Source organism: Podarcis filfolensis (assembly GCF_964270895.1).
Source record: "Podarcis filfolensis genome assembly, chromosome: 17".
NCBI classification, from domain to species: Eukaryota; Metazoa; Chordata; class Lepidosauria; order Squamata; family Lacertidae; genus Podarcis; species Podarcis filfolensis.
The window spans coordinates 37474488-37494831 of record NC_139621.1 but is presented as its reverse complement, the minus strand read 5'-3'; the positions used below and the strand labels follow the sequence as shown (position 1 = coordinate 37494831).

Sequence of the window (20344 nt, the reverse complement as noted above, 5' to 3'; positions counted from 1 at the left end):
GTATAAGACGCCCCCTATTTTTTGACATAATTTTTAGGGGGGGAACCTAGTCTTATGCACACAAAAATACGGTAACTGTCTCAATGAGTACCCAAAAAGCCAGAGATAGTGCTATTTGTATAGATACTTGCGTCCATTTCACTACCATCTTTAAATTATCATTTTAATCTGGACTGGTGCTGCTTCATTTTGATACCCGCCCACTTACTTCCATTTTAAATATATACATGGGAGTTGGCGCAGTGTGAGGCACCCGCAATCATTTTGCATGTCACCATGAGAGAGCTATGTTCATGTTGAGCCCTAGTGGAGGAAAGAGCATGCCCTGCAAACAACTCAATGTGGGAAATTGGACTGCGCTATCTTGGAAACAAGAATCCAGCAGTAGTAAAACCTGTCCCTGCTCAACCACCCACACCGTCCCACGATGTCCTTTTTCTCCAACTTTCCCAGTTTCTCTTGCTGGCGACACAGAAATGTCTGTATCCGAGGAGAAAAATGCACAAGTGGCGCTACCTCAAATTAATTAACGTCCACAAGCATCTCCTGCGTAAACCCCACTTGAATGAACCAGACTTGAAGAACATCTCTATGTTCATTATCTGCTCCCATTCATTTTTCTATCAAATTGTGGCCCATTATTCAGATGTTTTGGTGCTGGAGCAGACTCTCGAGAGTCCCATGGACTGCAAGAAGATCAAACATATTCATTCTTAAGGAAATCAGCCCTGAGTGCTCCCTGGAAGGACAGATCGTGAAGCTGAGGCTCCAATACTTTGGCCACCTCATGAGAAGAGAAGACTCCCTGGAAAAGACCCAGATGTTGGGAAAGATGGAGGGAACAAGGAGAAGGGGACAACAGAGGATGAGATGGTGGGACAGTGTTCTCGAAGCTACCAGCATGAGTTTGACCAAACTGCGGGAGGCAGTGGAAGACAGAGTGCCTGGCTTGCTCTGGTCCATGGGGTCACAAAGAGTCAGACACGACTAAACAACAGCAACATTCAGATGTTTGCTTCCCACTCGACTGCTTTCAGTGACAGATGGAACCTGGTGTGTTATCTTGCCTCATATCTGGGCCGCCACATGTAAAATCACTTTCCTGTCCTCCCCATCCCCTGCTCAACCCTCTTTAGTCCACCTAGATTCTTTCTCCTGCAATGGCTTCAACTATGAGGTCATTGTGTTCTCATTCCAACAGCTTCTGGCCTTGTTGGCCTTTGAAATGGGGTGAGCCTGATGCAGAACGGCAATGTTGAGGCTCAAGTTGCTACGATGGGCCTGTCTGGTGGGTGAGTGACCGACCTCTCCATTTATCCAAGAGGAAGGCTGGCTGGATTTCTGGCTTGTGGTCATCTTTGGCTCCTTATGGCCTATAACTGCCATTGCTCCTGACTGGCTTGGTTGTATATTCTGGCCGGTGCTCTTTTTCTGACAGTTCCTATTAACATGTGGAAGTCAGACATAAAAGTCAACATGGGCCTTAGTCCATCGATCTGATCCCACTGTGATTTTAACTTATTCTGCCTGGTCTGGATTTGAAGAAAATGGACATTTGGGGTGGGTGGGTGAGTTAAGAAGTCTCTTAGGAACTATTCCTTCGCAATGAATTGTGAAATTGGGTGTTGCTGTCGTCATTTCTTAAGAGGTAAAGGTAAAGGGACCCCTGACCATTAGGTCCAGTCACGGATGACTCTGGGGTTGCGGCGCTCATCTCACTTTACTGGCCGAGGGAGCCGGCGTACAGCTTCCGGGTCATGTGGCCAGCATGACTAAGCCGCTTCTGGTGAACCAGAGCAGCGCACGGAAATGCCGTTTACCTTCCCGCCAGAGCGGTACCTATTTATCTACTTTCACTTTGAGGTGCTTTTGAACTGCTAGGTTGGCAGGAGCAGGGACCGAGAAATGGGAGCCCATTCCGTTGTGGGGATTCGAACCACCGACCTTCTGATCGGCAAGTCCTAGGCTCTGTGGTTTAACCCACAGCACCACCCGCGTCCCTCCTTCCTAAGAGATATTCATTGGTAAATAAAAAGTTTAGGTTTGATAAGTCAGTCAGTAGAACCTCAGTTTTCGAGTGTCTCGGAAGCAGAACAATTCAGAATCTGAACACCGAAAACCCGGAAGTAATTGCTTCCGTTTTTGAATCCGCCTCAGAAGTTGTATGGCTTCCGAGGCGTGTTTTTCATTGTTTCCCATTAACTTTGCAGCCAGCCCATTGATCCTCGGTTTTCGAACATTTCGGAAGTCGAACAGTCTTCCGGAACGGATTATGTTCGAAAACCGAGGTTCCACTGTATTTAACAAGCTTTGGGTGCAGTGGTTCAGTAACATTCAGTAATTTTATTTACAAAAAATATTTATATGCAACTACATGTTTAAAAAATACCAGAAAAAAGCTTGCAACAACAGCATCTATAGGCAATAAAAGCAATGTAAAAAAAATTGGAGACCATCAACGATTACAGAAACAGATTTTCTTTATTGCCTGCACAAGCTCTGGTGGCAGAGAAAAGTTCAGCAAATTTTGCATCTCTGTTTTGGACAATAGGTGGCCCTCTTCTACTTTCTGGTTGCTCAGTAATGAACTACTGCGGCCTGTGCTATTGTGAGGGAATCTACGTAGAAGTGTCTGTATTCAATATTGGGTGAAGGAACACCATCTTTTATAACAAGTGCATGACAGTGTAATCTTATGTATTTTTACTCAGGTGTACGTTTCACTGTGTTCAACAGTGAAAATGTGCGTAAGATTTAGCCTGAAAGTCAGACGGATGACTTATTGTGCTTCTCTCTTGGCCTTTCAACTGCAGAAGGGTGGTTTTGTTTTTGTTTTGGTTTTTTTATTGTGTGGAGGTATTTTAGAGGCTGTCGTTTTTGCTGTGGTATTGGCAGTTAATGCTTTACAAAGGACCCATTGATCTGAGTGCAGTTGAGGTTGATCACAGAATAGCCTGATCATGTGTTGTTTTTGTCTCCTTGTACTCCTTATCTTTTAAAAGGGACGCAGGTGGCGCTGTGGGTTAAACCACAGAGCCTAGGACTTGCTGATCAGAAGGTTGGCGGTTCGAATCCCCGCGACGGGGTGAGCTCCTGTTGCTCTGTCCCTGCTCCTGCCAACCTAGCAGTTCGAAAGCACATCAAGCGCAAGTAGATAAATAGGTACCACTCTGGTGGGAAGGTAAACAGCATTTCCGTGCACTGCTCTGGTTCACCAGAAGCGGCTTAGTCATGCTGGCCACATGACCCGGAAGCTGTACGCCGGCTCCCTTGGCCAGTAAAGTGAGATGAGCACCGCAACCCCAGAGTTCGTCACGACTGGACCTAATGGTCAGGGGTCCCTTTACCTTTACCTTTACTCTTTATCTTTGTAGTAACTTAATTTCCTATTGGACTTTTTATAACATGCTGTTATAAGAAAAACGTCTCCCTTTCCCTCATGGGGTATTCCAGAGCCCGTAGAGAGTCCTTAAGTGGGTTCCCTATCGGTAGGAGAAAATAACAGAGGCCAACCAGAGAATATGGAGACACAAAGCAGCTAGTAAGCTTGATCTTTATCAAAGGAACTGTTGCAACAGAGTCCCCACTCACCACACACAAGAGGGAGGAGAACCCTGAACAATGGTGCTCAAGCCCTTATATAGACTTTTTAAACTGCCCACCCTGTAGCCCAAGACCACCCCCCAAAACATCATACATACATCACAGAAGGAGGTGGTCTACAGCAGAAATCCTGTCTTCCAGGATACCTGATAATGGTCACTGGTTGCATTACCTGGGCAGCCTGGCTATTCTTTTGTGGTGGTTAATACTTTAGTTCTTGAATCCAGGTCAAAGGCTCACCCTATTCATGCACAAATACGCCCTTAAAGACAGGATTTGCAAGCAAAAAGACAATGAAAAGGCTTTCCTCATTTGCCTCCCTCACTGCAGAGGAATATTTGGGGTCATTGGGAGAGTCAAAATGGCTCCAGGATTGCTCTCCTGTACTATTTCAGGCACATGGTTCGTATATTTAGATATGTGTGCATTTATGAATATCTATTCTATATTTGAGACCTTAAAATTCTTATAAAATCTCCTTGTACTCCTTGTACCTTGTAACTTAATTTCCTCTTGGACTTTTTATAACATGTGTTTTGTTTTGTTTTGTAATATGTGGTGTAACAGCCACTGGCTATAAGCGATAAAAATCTGACAGACTTATAACTTCTCCTTCAGGGTTCCTAATCTTCCTGGCACAGTTGATCCCGAGGACTTTGTCCTACCAGCCCGGCAGCCCCCTCACGACTGACGAGTACCTAGACTTTTTTGCGTCCATGAGGCCCAAGTGGAAGGCAAGCGTGGTGTGTCAGATCCGACATAGCAAAGGTTGCCAGGATCCTAAAATCCTACAGCTGGATCAGTATGAGAACCATGGCGAGATCCCAGATGGTATGTGCAGATCACTGGTTCACGCTTCAGATTCCCACCAGATCCCTTTTGTGGTGAGAGACTCTGGTTGCACTTTCTTCAATATATGATTCCCGCCACCAACAGCCTTTTCTGCAGTCTGTAAATCTACAGATCTCTCTAAATATGGCCTGTAAATGTCTGTGCGGGTCCTATGGCAACCTTCTTCAACTTTTTCAGACTTCAGACCAACCTTTAAAACCAATTTTCAGCATAGAACCAACTTTTGAATTGTTTTTTTTAAACAAAACTTTATAATTTCTTCTTTCACAAGGCATATCTACACTGGCGAAATGCAGGGTTTGCAGTATTTCTTAACCCTGGGGAACCCTTGGAATTGTTGTTCTGTCAGGATGGGGCAGAGAGGTGGCTAATAAATACTTTTTAGTATCTGCAGCAAAAATACTTTTTAGTATCTGCAGATGTCAAGGAAATAAACAACTATCTGACTTTTAGAAGATATCTGAAGGGCAGTCCTGTTTCGGGAAGTCTTTAACGTTAGATGTTTTATCGTGTTTTTAATATTCTATTGGGAGCTGCCCAGAGTGGCTGGGGAAACCCAGCCAGATGGGCAAGGTATAAATAATAAAATTATTATTATTATTATTACTATTATTATCTAGCAAACTACAGTTCACAAAAGGAGCATAGCTATCGCAATCAGCGAGTATAGAACAAGCAAAAGATATACCGTATTTTTCACTCTATAGGGCACACTTTTTCCCCTCCAAAAATTAAGGGGAAATGTGTGTGGGTCCTATGGAGCGAATGCAGGCTCCTTGACTTCAGCGATAGCAACGCGAAGCCTCCAAAGCGCAGAGGGAGAGCTCCCTCCGCACTCCGGAGGCTACGCGTTGCTTTCCCTGAAGCCTGGAGAGCGAGAGGAGTCGGTGCGCACCGACCCCTCTCGCTTTCCAGGCTTCAGGGATAGCCGCCTGAAGTCTTCAGAGTGCAGCGGGAACTCACGCTGTGCTCCGAAGGCTTCGGGTTCCCTTTGCTGAAGCTGGGAGAGCAAGACTCTCCTGGCTTCAGCAGAGAGGGAGAGCTGCGCAGCGCCCCTTCAGCGAAGCGGGAGGAGAAATGGAAGTGGCTCTGTTTCTCCTGCCGCTTCGCTGAAGGGGCGCTGAGCAGAGAGGGGGAGAATTTTTTTTCTTGTTCTCCCCCTCTAAAACAAGGTGCGTCCTATGGTCGGGTGCGTCCTATAGAGCGAAAAATACGGTATATTGCTAGACATGTCCCATCTCTCTTTCCTTCTCTCTCCATACTCCTCTTATTTTTCTATTTCTCTTCAAAAATTAAAATACAATGGTGGCTTTGCCAGGGAAGCAACCCTCCTTAGGTTGGGCCAAGACCCAGTTGTGGATCCACTCTCAGCCTACTAGATGAAGGCCTAAGAGGAGAAGCGGAAGATGCTCTAGGCGTTTTCATCGGCTCACCTTTACTGCTGTTCTGTTCAGGGAGGACACAATTCACCCGGAAACAGACCCGTGCAAGGCTTGCCGAGGAGTACCTCGGAGTGGATTGTGCCCTTTCCCCACTTTGATTCCCCAAACCACAACTATTAATCTGGATTTACATGGGAAGGGGAATGGGCTTTCATTAGTCTGCAACGATAATTCAATGCAATTCTGAATGTCTTGTGCTCTGGAAACAAAACAATGTAAAAATTCTCCTCCCGGCTTTAAGGGAATTAGGGGAAAAGAAATTGGCCAATGGTAGTTCGTTATTTGGCAATATACTTCCACAGGCCCCTCAGTCAATAGAGAACATAAGTGTATAGCTCAGTTCAACAACTGGTGCTTTGTTTACTTCTGTGCAATGCTCAAGGATATGGTACTTTTCGTTCTTCCTTCCCCTGGTAAGACTTTTCGCCTTCTGCTTCCAGGTCCCATCTGTGCGGATCTTCCTCACGTCATACGTTTTGAGACTTTTTGTCTATTTGCACAGTTTCGGTGTTCAAACCGCAGGTTCTACGTCAAGGTGAGGAGGAGAGAAGTATGTCTGCCCGCTGCAACAGAGCTCCTGTTTTTAGAAGAATACGAAATTCTGAGTGATTTGGCTAAAAGCAGAAGGTTGAGGCATGTGGCTATCGTTAAGGTCCCTTAATAGGTTACCCTTCACCCTCCCACATAACTGGAGGATTTCAGGAGGGTTAGTGCAGAGGCACAGATAGGGATACAGGACAAGGTCCTACATGAGAAGATGCCCAGAGCAGATCTGGAACGAAAATGCAGACTGAGAGTGGACGGGCAAGCCGAGATGGCTGGGGCGAGGCAGGGTGCCACACAAACCAGGCCACAGTCTTACTGATGCTTTCGCAAGGACCCAGCAGCTTGCCTTGAGAGGTGAAGTTACACTGAGACCTGATAGCACAATGCTATATAGTGGTACAGTGGTACCTCGGGTTACATATGCTTCAGGTTACATACGCTTCAGGTCACAGACTCCGCTAACCCAGAAATATTACCTCGGGTTAAGAACTTTGCTTCAGGATGAGAACAGAAATCGTGCTCTGGCAGCGCAGCGGCAGCAGGAGGCCCCATTAGCTAAAGTGGTGCTTCAGGTTAAGAACAGTTTCAGGTTAAGAACAGACCTCCAGAACGAATTAAGTACTTAACCCGAGGTACCACTGTTCTCGAAGCTACAAACATGAGTCTGACCAAACTGCGGGAGGCAGTGGAAGACAGGAGTGCCTGGCGTGCTCTGGTCCAGGGGGTCACGAAGAGGCAGACACGACTAGAGGACTAAACAACAACAACCACCACTGTACTTTGGTACTCAAATGGCTTGGCTCCCGAACAAATCCGCTCCCGAACACCGCAAACCCGGAAGTGAGTGTTCTGGTTTGCAATCATTTTTCAGAAGCCAAACGCCCACTGCAGCTTCAGATTGAGTGCAGGAAGCTCCTGAAGCCAATCAGACACTGCGCCTTGGTTTTTGAACCGTTTCGGGAGTCGAACAGATTCCCGGAACGGATTAAGTACAAGGACCGAGGTACCACTGTATCAGTCTTCCTCCATTTTGCAGCCTTGACAACAAGGGGCACCCAGTGCACAGGCCAAGAAACTTCTGCCTTAAATTGACATATGCTATTCAGAAATCATGGCTGTCAGGAGTTTGTTACATTATAGAAGGTGTATTTTCTTACGAGTCCCTTGCCTTTGCTCAGATCTTAGGGCAAATGTTTGGATGGGCAGGGATATTTCACTCATTTCCCCCCCACTTTTAATTTGTATACTGTACCACCTTTCTATATTACCATATCCAAGGCGGTTTACAACCTGAAGAAACAACAAAATAGACAGCAAATATTGCACACCTATTGACAATCTGATCCAATGCAAAAAAAGTCATAATAAAAACACAACTTTAAAATAAACAGCTCATATCAAATACAGTCGTACCTTGGTTTTCGAACGCCTTGTGAGTCGAACGTTTTGGCTCACGAACATTGCAAACTCGGAAGTGGCTGTTCCGGTTTGCGAACTATTTTTGGAAGCCGAGCGTCCGACAGAGCTTCTGCAGCTTCTGATTGGCTGCAGGAGCTTCCTGCAGCCAATCAGAAGTCATACTTTGGTTTGTGAACATTTTGGAAGTCGAACGGACTTCTGGAACGGATTCTGTTCAACTTCCAAGGTACGACTGTAAAGCAATATTCAATAATTCGTAAGAATGTAAGAGTAAACAGTAAAATTAGATATCAGCAAATAAAAATTAAACAGTTTACACTTAACAATTCCAATAATCACTAAACTGCAATCGGTAAAGATAATGGCAAATCACAATGCATAAAATACCACAAAACATACAAAACCATGTAGAAGGGTCAAACTGAGAAGCAAGGGCACACAACTTATAATTAAAAAATAATAATCCCTGAACTACTCATGCTCTTACCAGCTGCTGAAATTTTAATTTATAGGGGGATTATGCAATTGCTACACTTTCCTGCCTTTTCTTTTTCCGGTCTTTTATATCTGCTGCAGCAAGCAGGACTTTAATATTGCCTTGGCTCCAGGCTGGAAGGACTGAGGAACGAATGCAGAGAAGGGGTTGTGCTGTTAACACAACCAGACATCCCTAATTCCACTGCCTGTGGTGGATAGGATCATTTCACCGTGGCCTCTTGGCCCAGCAGGTTTTGCAGTTTCTTTTGTGGTGCTTCCAAAACTTGCAAAACCTGTGTGCCCAGAGAAACAACAGTGAATGTAGCTTCCCAATGCTTTTTTATTCCTGGCCCTGCCTCGTCTTCCTTAGGAGGGGTTGATCTGCTTTCAAGCAGGAGACGGGTGATACCTTTTTTTTCAGATAATGTATTAAATTAGGTTGTTTCAAGACAGAACATTGCTCTTTGTGTGCATGTTCTCCCTTTCCTTTTGCCCCCGGTAATCGAGTTTTGAAGATTTAATATTATTTGGAAAACCTGCCTGAAATATACTCGGAGTCGAGAGTGGATTTCATGCTCTTTATTCAGCTCATAGTGGTGAAGAGGAATCAAAGTTCCCCCACAATATCTGCTTTATATACATTATTTACACAATGGGCTGCACGTGATTGGTTAATTCCAGGATTCTCCCGTGGGCCAATCAGGTTGTGGATTCACTTCCACCTGGAGCTGGATTGGGTGGCTCCTGTGGACCAATCATACTGCTGCATTGTTCTAGGACCAGTCAGACTGCTGCATTCTGAATCCTATTGTTCTAGGACCAGCCAGACTGCTGCATTCTGGATCCTATTCAACTCAGTACATAACACTGCCGAAATTCTTTTAGAAGAGGCGACAAAACAAATAGGTCTGCATGCCAGGGGAAGCGATGCTTCTTTCAAGCCTCTCTTTAAAATAATACGAGGAATTCCACATCATGCTAAATTGATGGTTCAGAGCATTCCAGCTTATCGGACGTGATGATTCCCCCACATCCCCCCGCACACTGTTCTGGGGCTCCTCCTGACAACCGTGCCAGCCAATTTCAGGGGGGTGAAACCCTATTGTGTAATCCAGTGTTGTATATGCACAAAGTATTGAATGTGGTGGCAGTAATAATAATGCAACAAAACAACAACACCCTAAACTGGCTTATTAGTATAAAACCTAATTTACTAGAATAATAGCTAGAACAGAGATAGACTTGTAACCATTCAAGCATCAAACATACTCAGGTGCCATGTGCAAAACAAAGCCTGGAGATACTGTAAACATTGAGTGGATAAGTGTACAACTGCATCTTAAGAAGTTACATGTGCAATAAACATTATAAACCGTTTTGTACGACCGGCTTTTCAGACTGATGAAGCGTGCAGCGAAACCTGTAATATATCCGGAGAACAGATCTCCTTTTGCCCACTTGTGTTATTCTCACCAGGGCGGTGGCTTTGAATTGCCTTCCTGTGGTTGATCCATGCATAGGGCTTTGTGTTTCCAACTCAAGACCCATTGAAGAACATCTCATCCAGTTCAAGCTTTGAAAAACTTTTTCATATTCTCCAGTGTGCTACCCTTGCCATTGTGGCAGCACGGGGTTACTGTTCTGTGATTGGACTTACGCTACTTGTTGAACAGTTCATTTATCCAGTCTGTATAACATTTATTGCACATGTAACTTGTTAAGATACAGTTGTACATTTATCCACTCCATGTTTACAGTATATCCAGGCTTTGTTTTGCACATGGCACCTTAGTATGTTTGTTGCTTGAACGGTTACAATTCTCTCTCTTGTTGTTGTTGTTTAGTCGTTTAGTCGTGTCTGCCTCTTCGTGACCCCCTGGATCAGAGCACACCAGGCACTCCTGTCTTCCACTGCCTCCCGCAATTTGGTCAGACTCATGTTTGTAGCTTCAAGAACACTGTCCCACCATCTCGTCCTCTGTCGTCCCCTTCTCCTTGTGCCCTCCATCTTTCCCAACATCAGGGTCTTTTCCAGGGAGTCTTCTCTTCTCCTGAGGTGGCCAAAGTATTGGAGCCTCAGCTTCACGATCTGTCCTTCCAGTGAGCACTCAGGGCTAATTTCCTTAAGAATGGATGCATTTGATCTTCTTGCAGTCCATGGGACTCTCAAGAGTCTCCTCCAGCACCATAATTCAAAAGCATCAATTCTTCGGCGATCAGCCTTCTTTACGGTCCAGCTCTCACTTCCATACATCACTACTGGGAAAACCATGGCTTTAACTATTATTCTAGTAAATTATTCTAGTAAATTTGCTTTTATACTTATAAGCCAGTTTGTGGTGGTGTTGTTTTGTTGTAATCCAGAGATGGCCAAATTTGGCACTCCAGCTGTTTTGGGATTTCAGCTCCCATCATCCCTAGCTAACAGGACCAGTGGTCAGGGATGCTGGGAATTGTAGTCCCAAAACAGCTGGAGGGCTTAGTTTGGCCATCACTGGTGTAAGCAGTAGTCCTACCCTGTATGTTTTTCCATCCCAGGTGGGGTGGAAAGCTTTCATTTCCCCCTCAACCACAGACATCATGCAGAAGACCTCTTAGAAGCCATTTTGGCATAGTAGGGGCATATGAAATAAATATGGCTGGACTTAACCGCACCAGGGAGCCAGGTCTGCTTGGAATAGCAGCAGAAAATAGGCCTTCACTGTGGTTATGGTCTTTTAAGAGGGGAAGTCCTTTTTCTTCTTCTTTTTTAATGGGAGGAATGTGGAAATTGGGAAATCCCTGTATACCTGAAGGACCGTTTCCACCCCATAGTCCAGCCTGGACACTAAAGTCCAGCTCCAAGGGCCTACTGGCAGTTCCCTCACTGCAAGACATGAATCCACAGGGAACCAGGCAGAGGGCCTTTTCGGTAGTGGCTCCTGCCCTGTGGAACACCCTCCGGTCAGATGTCAAGGAAAAAACAACAACAACTATCTGTCTTTTAGAAGACATCTGAAGGCAGCCCTGTTTAGGGAAGTTTTTAATGTTTGATATTTTACTGTGTTTGATGTTTTAATTTGTTGGATGCCACCCAGTCAGACTGGTGGCCTAGAATACTAATACTAATACTAATACAGTGGTACCTCGGGTTACAGACGCTTCAGGTTACAGACTCTGCTAACCCAGAAATAGTACCTCGGGTTAAGAACTTTGCTTCAGGATGAGAACAGAAATTGCGCGGTGGTGGCAGTGGGAGGCCCTATTAGCTAAAGTGGTCCCTCAGGTTAAGAACAGTGTCAGGTTAAGAACGGACCTCCAGAATGAATTAAGTTCTTAACCTGAGGTACCACTGTACTAATACTAATACCAGGTAATGAACTAGGTCTGATGAGAAAAGGAGACAGTCCTCTTTTACATGGGGGAGTGGGAGAGAGGATTCTTCACCCAAGACAACTTGGTCACGTTTTCCCAAATTTTCTCCTTCCTCCACCCCCACCCTGGATAGCGGATACTGTGCCCAGAGTTTGAAGAGGATGAGGATGAACACGAACATGAGGTTCACGAACATGAGGTTCACGAACATGAGGTTCACGAACATGAACATGAGCACGAACATGAGCATGAACATGGGCATGAACATGAGCACGAACATGAACACGGGCATGAACATGGGCATGAACATGAGCACGAACATGAACACGGGCATGAACATGAGCATGAGCATGAACATGAGTACGAACACATGCACAGACATGAAGACGAGTACGAGGATCAAGATGAAGTCAATGCCGTTTCTCCATCCCCAAGCCAGTTGCGTAACATGGCGCCAATAGACCATAGTGCCACACCCTCCCGCGACGCCCGCCTCCGCTCCAACATTGACGCCATTTTGAAATATTCCTTTGCCGTCTCAGGCCAGGAGCCCGTGGCCAGGGAACGTTCCTTCTCAACTCCCTCCAGCACGCCAGACTACGTGAGTGCCGTGCTCGTCGCGGCCACTGCAGAAGCCGTGTCCACCACCGAAATGGCCGCCTCCGAAACTGAAGAGCCATCAGTCACCAAGGGGCTCTCAAACCAGCAGCTCCACAAGAGCATCCACCGCCTGATCGGCATGGCCTTCTCCCTGGAGCAGTCCCTGAATGCCGAGAACGCACAGCCTTACAAAGGATCAAAGGAAGGAGGCGGAGAAGGAGACCTGAATATGCTGACTAGCCAGGAAGGGTCCAGTTCCAAGGGGAGGTAAGGGCAAGTCTTGCTCCCAGGCCAAAAGTAGTAGCATTTGCTGAGGAAAACAGCCCCCCAAAGCACAGGCGGCAGGGCCTAGAGGAAGATGCCTAGCGATGGGACACCTTTGTTGTCAGCTCCCACTGGCTCCTCCCTTTCGTTTCCCCTCATTATATTGACTAAATATATATTTCTATATTTCCAAAATGCTTGTGTGGACTAAAGTTATAAGTAGAAAATAAAAAGTGCATTGAGGACAAATAATGTGGAAAGTCCTAAAGTTTATTTTCAAGGCGTGCTTCTTCAACTCGGTCAACATAGTCACCCCAACAATGTACAGGGTTTGGATATTCTGGCACACTGCAAAGCCATACAACTGAGTCACCCCCATCATTCCTCTGCTCTCACTTTACTCCGTGCTGCCTCTTCCCCAGATCTCCTACATCATCAATCCATGTTCCTCTTAATTGTTGAATGTAAGGTGCTTTCTGGTCAGGAATTGCATACAGGTTTTATTTTGTACAGGGCCTAGCGCCCTATGAGTGCTAAATCAGTGTGTGGATGAGCGACAGCTGCATTGCTTTCTTTTATGAGGGAAATTGTTGGTTCTCCATATCCTTACTCCTTTAAAAACTTACCCAAAGGTATACGAAATTACTGACATCGATGCAACGCTTCAGCTCCCAGTTTGGGCCAGTCTAGCAGTTCCTCAGTTATTTATCCCTTGTGACGGCCATGTTTCAAACAGCCACAAGCCCACACACTCTAAAACCAAGTGAAAAACAAGGAAGACCAAATCCACTCACTTTTAAAAAGAGAGAAAGAGCAGCTACTTCAGGAAAGAGTGGATTCTAAGTGTGCATATCTGTTTCATAATGAGCAAAGAATTAAATTTCCGTTGACATTTTAGATGTAATGGAATGATTTCTCCTGAGTAATTAATAGGTACAAATTGGTTCATTGCCATCCCATTTATACCCATTTGAGGGCTGGGACTTTATCTTTCCCTAAGAGTGGCAGCAGCTCATTTTGGGGACTTCCACTTCTTTTTCGTAGACTTCTTTGAACATCGTGTCATTTGGAGAGAAGGGGTTGGTGTGAATGGAACTTGCCTTTTCCACTACCCCCCTCTGAAATGTCCCACAATGATGCAATTCTCAGAGCATTCTGGGAAATTATAATGGCAGCTTCCCCAAATCAGCTCTATTGCCGCCAACCGAGGATGCAGCAGCAGCGACAACAAAAAGTTGAAACGCAGACAAGAAGCCATGAATGTGGAAAGAAATGTGGTTTGAATGAACGAATAACAGGTTGAGCGAAGTTTCAAATAAAGAAATGGGGGGAAACCACATCCTCAGGTGATGTTGAGAACAGGAGCGATGGGGAGAAAGGAATCGGTACTTGTAGGTGTTGTCAGGCGCTAGTTGATGCTCACAGCCCTACAGGGGGCAAACATCCTGTTCATTATTGTCACCTGTTCAGCTACCTTCTCAAAAATGCAAGCAATGAGAAGAGCAAAGTGAAGAGCAGTAGTCTCCACTTCCCTCCTGCCTACCTCCTACCCTGGGCGTTGTAGGGATTGGGTCCAGAAGGCAAGGAGTAGGTCACGGTGCCTTGGTGAGGGGAAGGGAGACCCACAAAGATGGGGGACATGTTACCCAAGGGTCCTCCAAACCCCGGATCTGGAACTAGGACAGGGGACTAATGTTCTCCTCACCTGCCTCGTCTTTACTCCAGAACCCCTCCTCCTCCTTTCCCCCAGTCATACATTTCTCCTTAAAAAACAAAAAAACAAAGACGTTTGTCAGGGTTTCATATCTGCACATTTGTTGGGACCCAAGAGTTTGCTGGTGTATCCTGCTAGAGTGTTAACGTATCCCAAGCCTTTGGCAGTTCCACACTTTCAGATAATGCATTGCAAAACCACAGCGCACAATTAGATTTTCTGGCAGCTGTAGGTAGAGCTTAAAGGAGCATGTTGCGAATTTTTCAAAAGCAGCGTCTGTGGTTGGCATTCAGTATTGCACTAAGACGGTCATTCTATCAGGGCAAAGATTTCTGCTTGCCAAATGGGATGTTCTCTCGTCTCCACATCCCGCACACTGTTCCGCAGCATTCTCCAGACAGATTTCAGAGTGGATTTCAGAGAGCGGGGAAGGGAGGAAATCCCCATTGTGCTACTAGGAATCCTTAGTCCGGGTTAGTAAAATCCAGCCCTATATGTTAGCATCAGTTATTTATTAACCTAAACAACTGCATATTCAATCGTATGTAAGATCTATTTTAAAATTGTCAACTTCTTTTGCTAATTTTCCAATTGCATGGGCAGTTCTCTCTTTTTGCCAATCAGCATCCACGATGGCCCATTCACTCAAACAAGGCGTCACTTGATAACTTGTCTGTAATTGTAAAAACATGCACATATTCTGACAGCCCATCAATGTGGTGGTATGGTAATAGGACTCTCTGTGGATTACCATTTATGGGTTCCTCCAAAGCATATGTTCCTCCTTTATGGGACCCAGGGAAAACTATTTTGTGAGGCTCTGCATTACGCCATAGGGGCACCTGTCCTGTGGATTTACCTCATTTTTTGCTCTATAAGACTCACTTTTCCCCTCCTAAAAAGTAAGGGGAAATGTGTGTGCGTCTTATGGAGCGAATGCAGGCTGTGCAGCTATCCCAGAAGCCAGAGCAGCAAGAGGGATTGCTGCTTTCACTGCGCAGCGATCCTTCTTGCTGTTCTGGCTTCTGAGATTCAGAATATTTTTTTTCTTGTTTTCCTCCTCCAAAAACTAGGTGCGTCTTGTGGTCTGGTGCGTCTTATAGAGTGAAAAATACGGTAAATAAGGACCTCTTCTGAGGCTCAAACAAGGCATGAGAGTAGATATGGGTTTGCCACTGAAAATGGCAGTTGGATATCAACTTCCCCTTCCTCTATCTACTTAGATAGCGCAGCATGCATTTCCCCACACATGAGTCATCTTAGTCCCATGTTTCCTTAATTGGTTACAATGAGAAGCGGGCGGGGATTGACATAGAAGGCTGCCATTTTCAGCGGTTTCTTCTCGGGCTGATGAGCACCCAGGTATCGGAGCTGCCTCTAAGAGATATTGTGAGGGGGTTGGGAGATCAAAATGGCCGCCCTCCTTCTCACAATTTCCTTCTCTCCGTTTCTCCTTTGTTGCCTTAGCCTCTTAGCTCTTGACAAGGAAGAAGCTCTGGTGATTCTCTGCTATGCAGTGCTGCAAGACATTTGCATATCCTCAGCTGTTAGCAAGGCCTGGAAACAAATGGAGTCAAAAACCTTTGGCTTTGGGGATTTGGTAAGCTCCGTGCTGGATGCCAGTTTCATACCTTCTCACAGCAGAGCCCAGCAGTTGATAAATGGGGAGATCTCCAAGCCCACCTTCAATTTCGGTGCCCCCTTCTGAGCTAGTAAGAGGTCCTGATAAGAGGAGATGGGGAGGCAGTTTGGTTGAACAGAACTTTATTTGTGAATTTATAATCCTCACTTTCATTTTAAAAAGAATGCAGCAAGGCGGAATGCAACATATAAAAATAAAATAAAAAATAGACCGTCCATACAAAACATAACAACAAAAAGAACATTCATATGGTAAATGCCTATTTATACAAAGATTTCAAAAAACTTCTGAGGGAAGAATAAACAGTTCCATAGGGCAGGGCTCAGCACACTAAAGGATCAGTCTCTAGTGATGGTCAACCAGGCCTCAGGGGCGTGCGACACCACCAGAAGTGTCCCATCAGAAGATCTCAGTGACTGAAGTGGAACACAGGACTCAGACAACTGGCGCCCAAGTTATTTAGGCCTTTGAGAATTCACGCAAATACCTTGAACTGGCCTAGCAGCAAATCAATTTTTGGATCCAGTTCAGTTACAAGGGCATACCCTCCAAGCGCCCCTTTTTTCCAGGGACAGTCCTGGAATTACGAAAGCCATCCTGGCTTTTGACTTGATCCCGAAATGTCCCTGTTTCCCCTGCCCATGGTGCTGCTACTGAGCTCAGAGAGAGGGATGAGCCAGCGCTTGTCCCAAGCAACAGCAGTGGCAGCTGTGAAGGAGAATCCGGTGGGCTCTCTATGGCTGCCACTGCCGGCCTCCTCTCTTGGGCAGCTCCTAGTGGCTGCTGGAGAGTGGGTGAGGAGGAGGAGAAGCCGCCAGACATTTGTCCCTGTTTTCATCTGAGGAACGTTGCAGGGTAGGCAAGGCGCCGCACTCTGAACAGAAGGACCGACATGTTGGGAAGGACTGCACGCGCAACAGTGGTTTGCCACATGCTTCAAGACAGAGAGGTAGATTGTTCCAGCAGGCGCGGCTATGTTTTGGTCCTTCTCATTGCTCCATCACTCCCTAGGTGTGTGATAGCTTTGGCCGACGCCATGCCGACATGTGCTCTGAGTGTGCTTTCTGCTCCCTGAAGACAGAGCAGTGCCAAGGAGCCTCCAATCTGAAGCGTACCCACTGTGTTGGTGGCATATTCACATCCTACATCAACCCGGGGATCTTGGCTCAACACCAGGCTATGCAATCCAGGGTAAGCCAAACGTTTAGGTTGCCCAGATATTACAGAAAGCTTTGCTTGCAGACAAGTTCCATTGATTCAGCCCCTTTCCCTCCTCCTCATTTTTTACCACCAGGTCCCCACAGGGGTAGAAGAGTATTTTGGGGTTGAGACATATGCAGGCTTGAAAGCAGACTATTGGTGCGGTCGCTTGGCTGCTCGTGGCTGTGATGATTATCGGGTGTCTCTGTGGTTGAAGACAGAGTATTCCTCCTTCCAAAAAGGAGATTTCCCAAAAGAAGTGAGTATTAATGGAATACCTGTCCCTTGCCCCCATCACATTGGTTTGTTCCTGTCACCCCCGCCACCTTGTCATTTCCTTCTTCCCAGATCTGCGACTCGACAGGAGTTCAACACCCCACCTACTGCGCTTTCAAGAGCAAGCAGTGTCTGAAAGACAGCCTAGCTGGAGAGAAGGTGGGAGGTGACACCTTCAAGTTCCCTTCTTGAAGCTTAAGTATAAGAAATCAGTTGTTTCTTGAGTGCTCCCTCATTACGGAAAGGCAAAGCTTATCCCCGTCCTCTTCCTTTCAACTAAAAAGAAAAGAGGTAGAAAGCAACAAGGCTGTCTTTGTTTAGTTGGATCATGCATTGAGGGCTCACCCAGACTTCCTTTTGTGCCGTGTTTCTGGGCACAGGTCTGCATTTTCAAGCACCATGTCCGAGCATTTGCTTGTTTTTGTCATGGCGATTTCCCCAGGAACACCTGCGTTTTACTGAGAAGAAAAGGTGCAGTGATAGGGGCAGATGGGGCTTGTCAGCCTGGGAAGGTAGCCCATCTGGGAGAAGGAAAACTCTGATCCTAAACCTTGCAGCATATCTTTGGGAGAAGAAAAAACTCAGGAGTAAAAAGCAGAGACATCACCTTGCCAACAAAGGTCCGTATAGTAAAAGCTCTGGTTTTCCCAGTAGTGATGTATGGAAGTGAGAGCTGGACCATAAAGAAAGCTGATCGCCGAAGAATTGATGCTTTTGAATTACGGTGCTGGAGGAGACTCTTGAGAGTCCCATGGACTGCAAGAAGATCAAACCTCTCCATTCTGAAGGAAATCAGCCCTGAGTGCTCACTGGAAGGACAGATCCTGAAGCTGAGGCTCCAAGACTTTGGCCACCTCATGAGAAGAGAAGACTCCCTGGAAAAGACCCTGATGTTGGGAAAGATGGAGGGCAGAAGGAGAAGGGGACGACAGAGGACGAGATGGTGGGACAGTGTTCTCGAAGCTACCAACATGAGTTTGACCAAACTGCGGGAGGCAGTGGAAGACAGGAGTGCCTGGTGTGCTCTGGTCCAGGGGGTCACAAAGAGTCGGACACGACTAGATGACTAAACAATAACAACAAACCCTACACAAATCCGGTGTGGCGTCCCTAAGACAGTTGGATGTCACCTTGTACGTCTCCTTCTGGCAAGTCCTATAGCCAAGCTGGTGCCAAACGTATTGCTCTGCTTTCCTCTGGAGCACACCAGAGAGACCGAGAATGGCGTCTTGTCATCCAGACAGCCCAGGATTTCCATGCACACTGCCCAGGCTTGCACCCTGGGGGAAGTCTTTTTTTGCTGCTGAATCAATGTGATTTCCCATGGATTGCTGCTTGCTCCAATTCAGTGGTAAAATGCAGGCTTTCCCTGGGAAAACAAAAACCACGTGGACATGGAGCTTTAAAGCTCAGACCTGTGCCTGGAAAGTGTGGCGCAACAAGAAATCTAGAGGAGCCTTTAGCTGCTCTTTTGCAAGTTATTTCCAACTAGCCAGCAGCAATGTTCCCCATCTTGGTTCAGTCTTTGCAGAGTACAGTGGTATCTCTGGTTGCGAACAGGATCCGTTCCAGAGGCCCGTCCAACATGCAGGGCAACTTTAGCCCTCCAGATGTTGCTGTAGTCTAGCAACATCTGGAGGACCAAGGGTTCCCCACACGGATTCTAAAGGATGCCAAGTTCCACTTGGCTAGTAGTGGCAAACTTTGGTCTCTCAAATTTCAGCGGCACCCTGTGTGATGCTAAAATCTGGTGCCCTCCCCTGCCTCTTGCACTCCGTTCTACAGCACTGTTATTGTGCCCCCTGCAGCTCAGCGCCCAGTGCAACCGAACTGGTGGCTTTACCCTAACCCTGTGGTTAGTTTGGGGCAAGGTGATTTGATCCTTCGTCAGAATTGGAGAAGACAGCTCTAATGTTCTGTTCTTCTTTCACCCCTCAGGTGATGCGGAAGCCTTGCCAAAAACACCAGACTTACCGAGTGCTAAGTAGGGAGGAAGGGGAAGAGGAAGTGGTGCTTTGGAACAAGAAATTCTTTCTCAGTAATGGAGAGGGGAGAGAGTGAAAGCAGTGGCTCCAATAGCGAGGTGGTAAGGCAGAGAAGATGCAGCACATAGAGACGAACACATGCGCAGTGTGTGATGCTCATCTGATACAAGGCATTCGGCAGGGCACAGTCTCTGCTGGTCTCTTCTGTCCTTTGCTTGTGATGTCACTGTGGATATTCTCACTGTACAGCTAAAATGTGTCTCTATAGCACCAACCATCTTCACCCAAATCCTTCAGGCTCATCTGGGACTCTGCAACCTAGAGCAGAATCCGCAAGAAGGCAGATAGCGCAGCATAGCCATTTAACCCTAGTGATCCTTACCCATATCTCCATCAGTGAATTCAAATCTCAACACCATTGCTAGGCCATATGCTTTGTATTCAAATACATAAAGGACCATCTCTTCAGCTCTGCAGGGCTGCTCAGTGTGCTGTCTTCATTTCTGGTGAACATTTTGGTGACTTATTTTTATCAGATCACAGCCTGCATGCGAGTGCAGATGTTTCCCCTTAACAAGCCCTAGTCTCATGACCAGAAAGTAAATTCTGTGTTCAGAATCTAGCATTAGACAGGCTTGAAATGTGTTACCCAATCTGTCACTTCGCTTCCTTTGTCCAGAATTTGATTTCTTTCTAGTTTCAGACCAGATTTGGGCAACCCTACTCAAATCGCTTTTAGTTTTTCAAAAGTTTGGCAAAACCTGCCTTCACTTCCTTAAGTTTTTAAGCAAAATAGTCTCTTTTCCATGGACTCTCCCAGGGTCTGCATCAAGTGCCATGTTCTTTCATTTAAGAATTCTAAACAAAGAAGTATTGTTCCTTTTTTCACAATGACTAGTTCTGGGATGTAGGAATTCTGGGCTGAGCTATAAGTGGACCTTAGACTCCACACAACCTTATCTGACAGTGA

General features: G+C 46.1%; 1 protein-coding gene across 1 annotated transcript; it reads left to right on the top strand.

Moving 5' to 3' along the window:
* Positions 1-1178: 1178 nt before the first annotated feature.
* On the top strand, positions 1179-19842 carry ACRBP (acrosin binding protein). The gene is made up of 9 exons (XM_083592472.1): positions 1179-1292; positions 4222-4434; positions 6338-6432; positions 11827-12560; positions 15739-15871; positions 16925-17104; positions 17208-17372; positions 17462-17548; positions 19328-19842. Exons 1-9 carry the CDS (start codon positions 1253-1255, stop codon positions 19448-19450), a joined length of 1770 nt encoding a protein of 589 aa, XP_083448598.1. The 5' UTR covers positions 1179-1252; the 3' UTR covers positions 19451-19842.
* Positions 19843-20344: the final 502 nt, after the last annotated feature.

What these genes read in the sequence shown, in the direction of transcription:
- ACRBP (XM_083592472.1), top strand. Translation starts at nt 1,253, where the DNA reads ATGTTGAGGCTCAAGTTGCTACGATGGGCCTGTCTGGTGG. An exon ending in ACCGCAGGTTCTACGTCAAG is followed by an intron (nt 6,433 to 11,826) that starts GTGAGGAGGAGA and finishes CACCCTGGATAG; the next exon opens with CGGATACTGTGCCCAGAGTT. An exon ending in ACAGCCTAGCTGGAGAGAAG is followed by an intron (nt 17,549 to 19,327) that starts GTGGGAGGTGAC and finishes TTCACCCCTCAG; the next exon opens with GTGATGCGGAAGCCTTGCCA.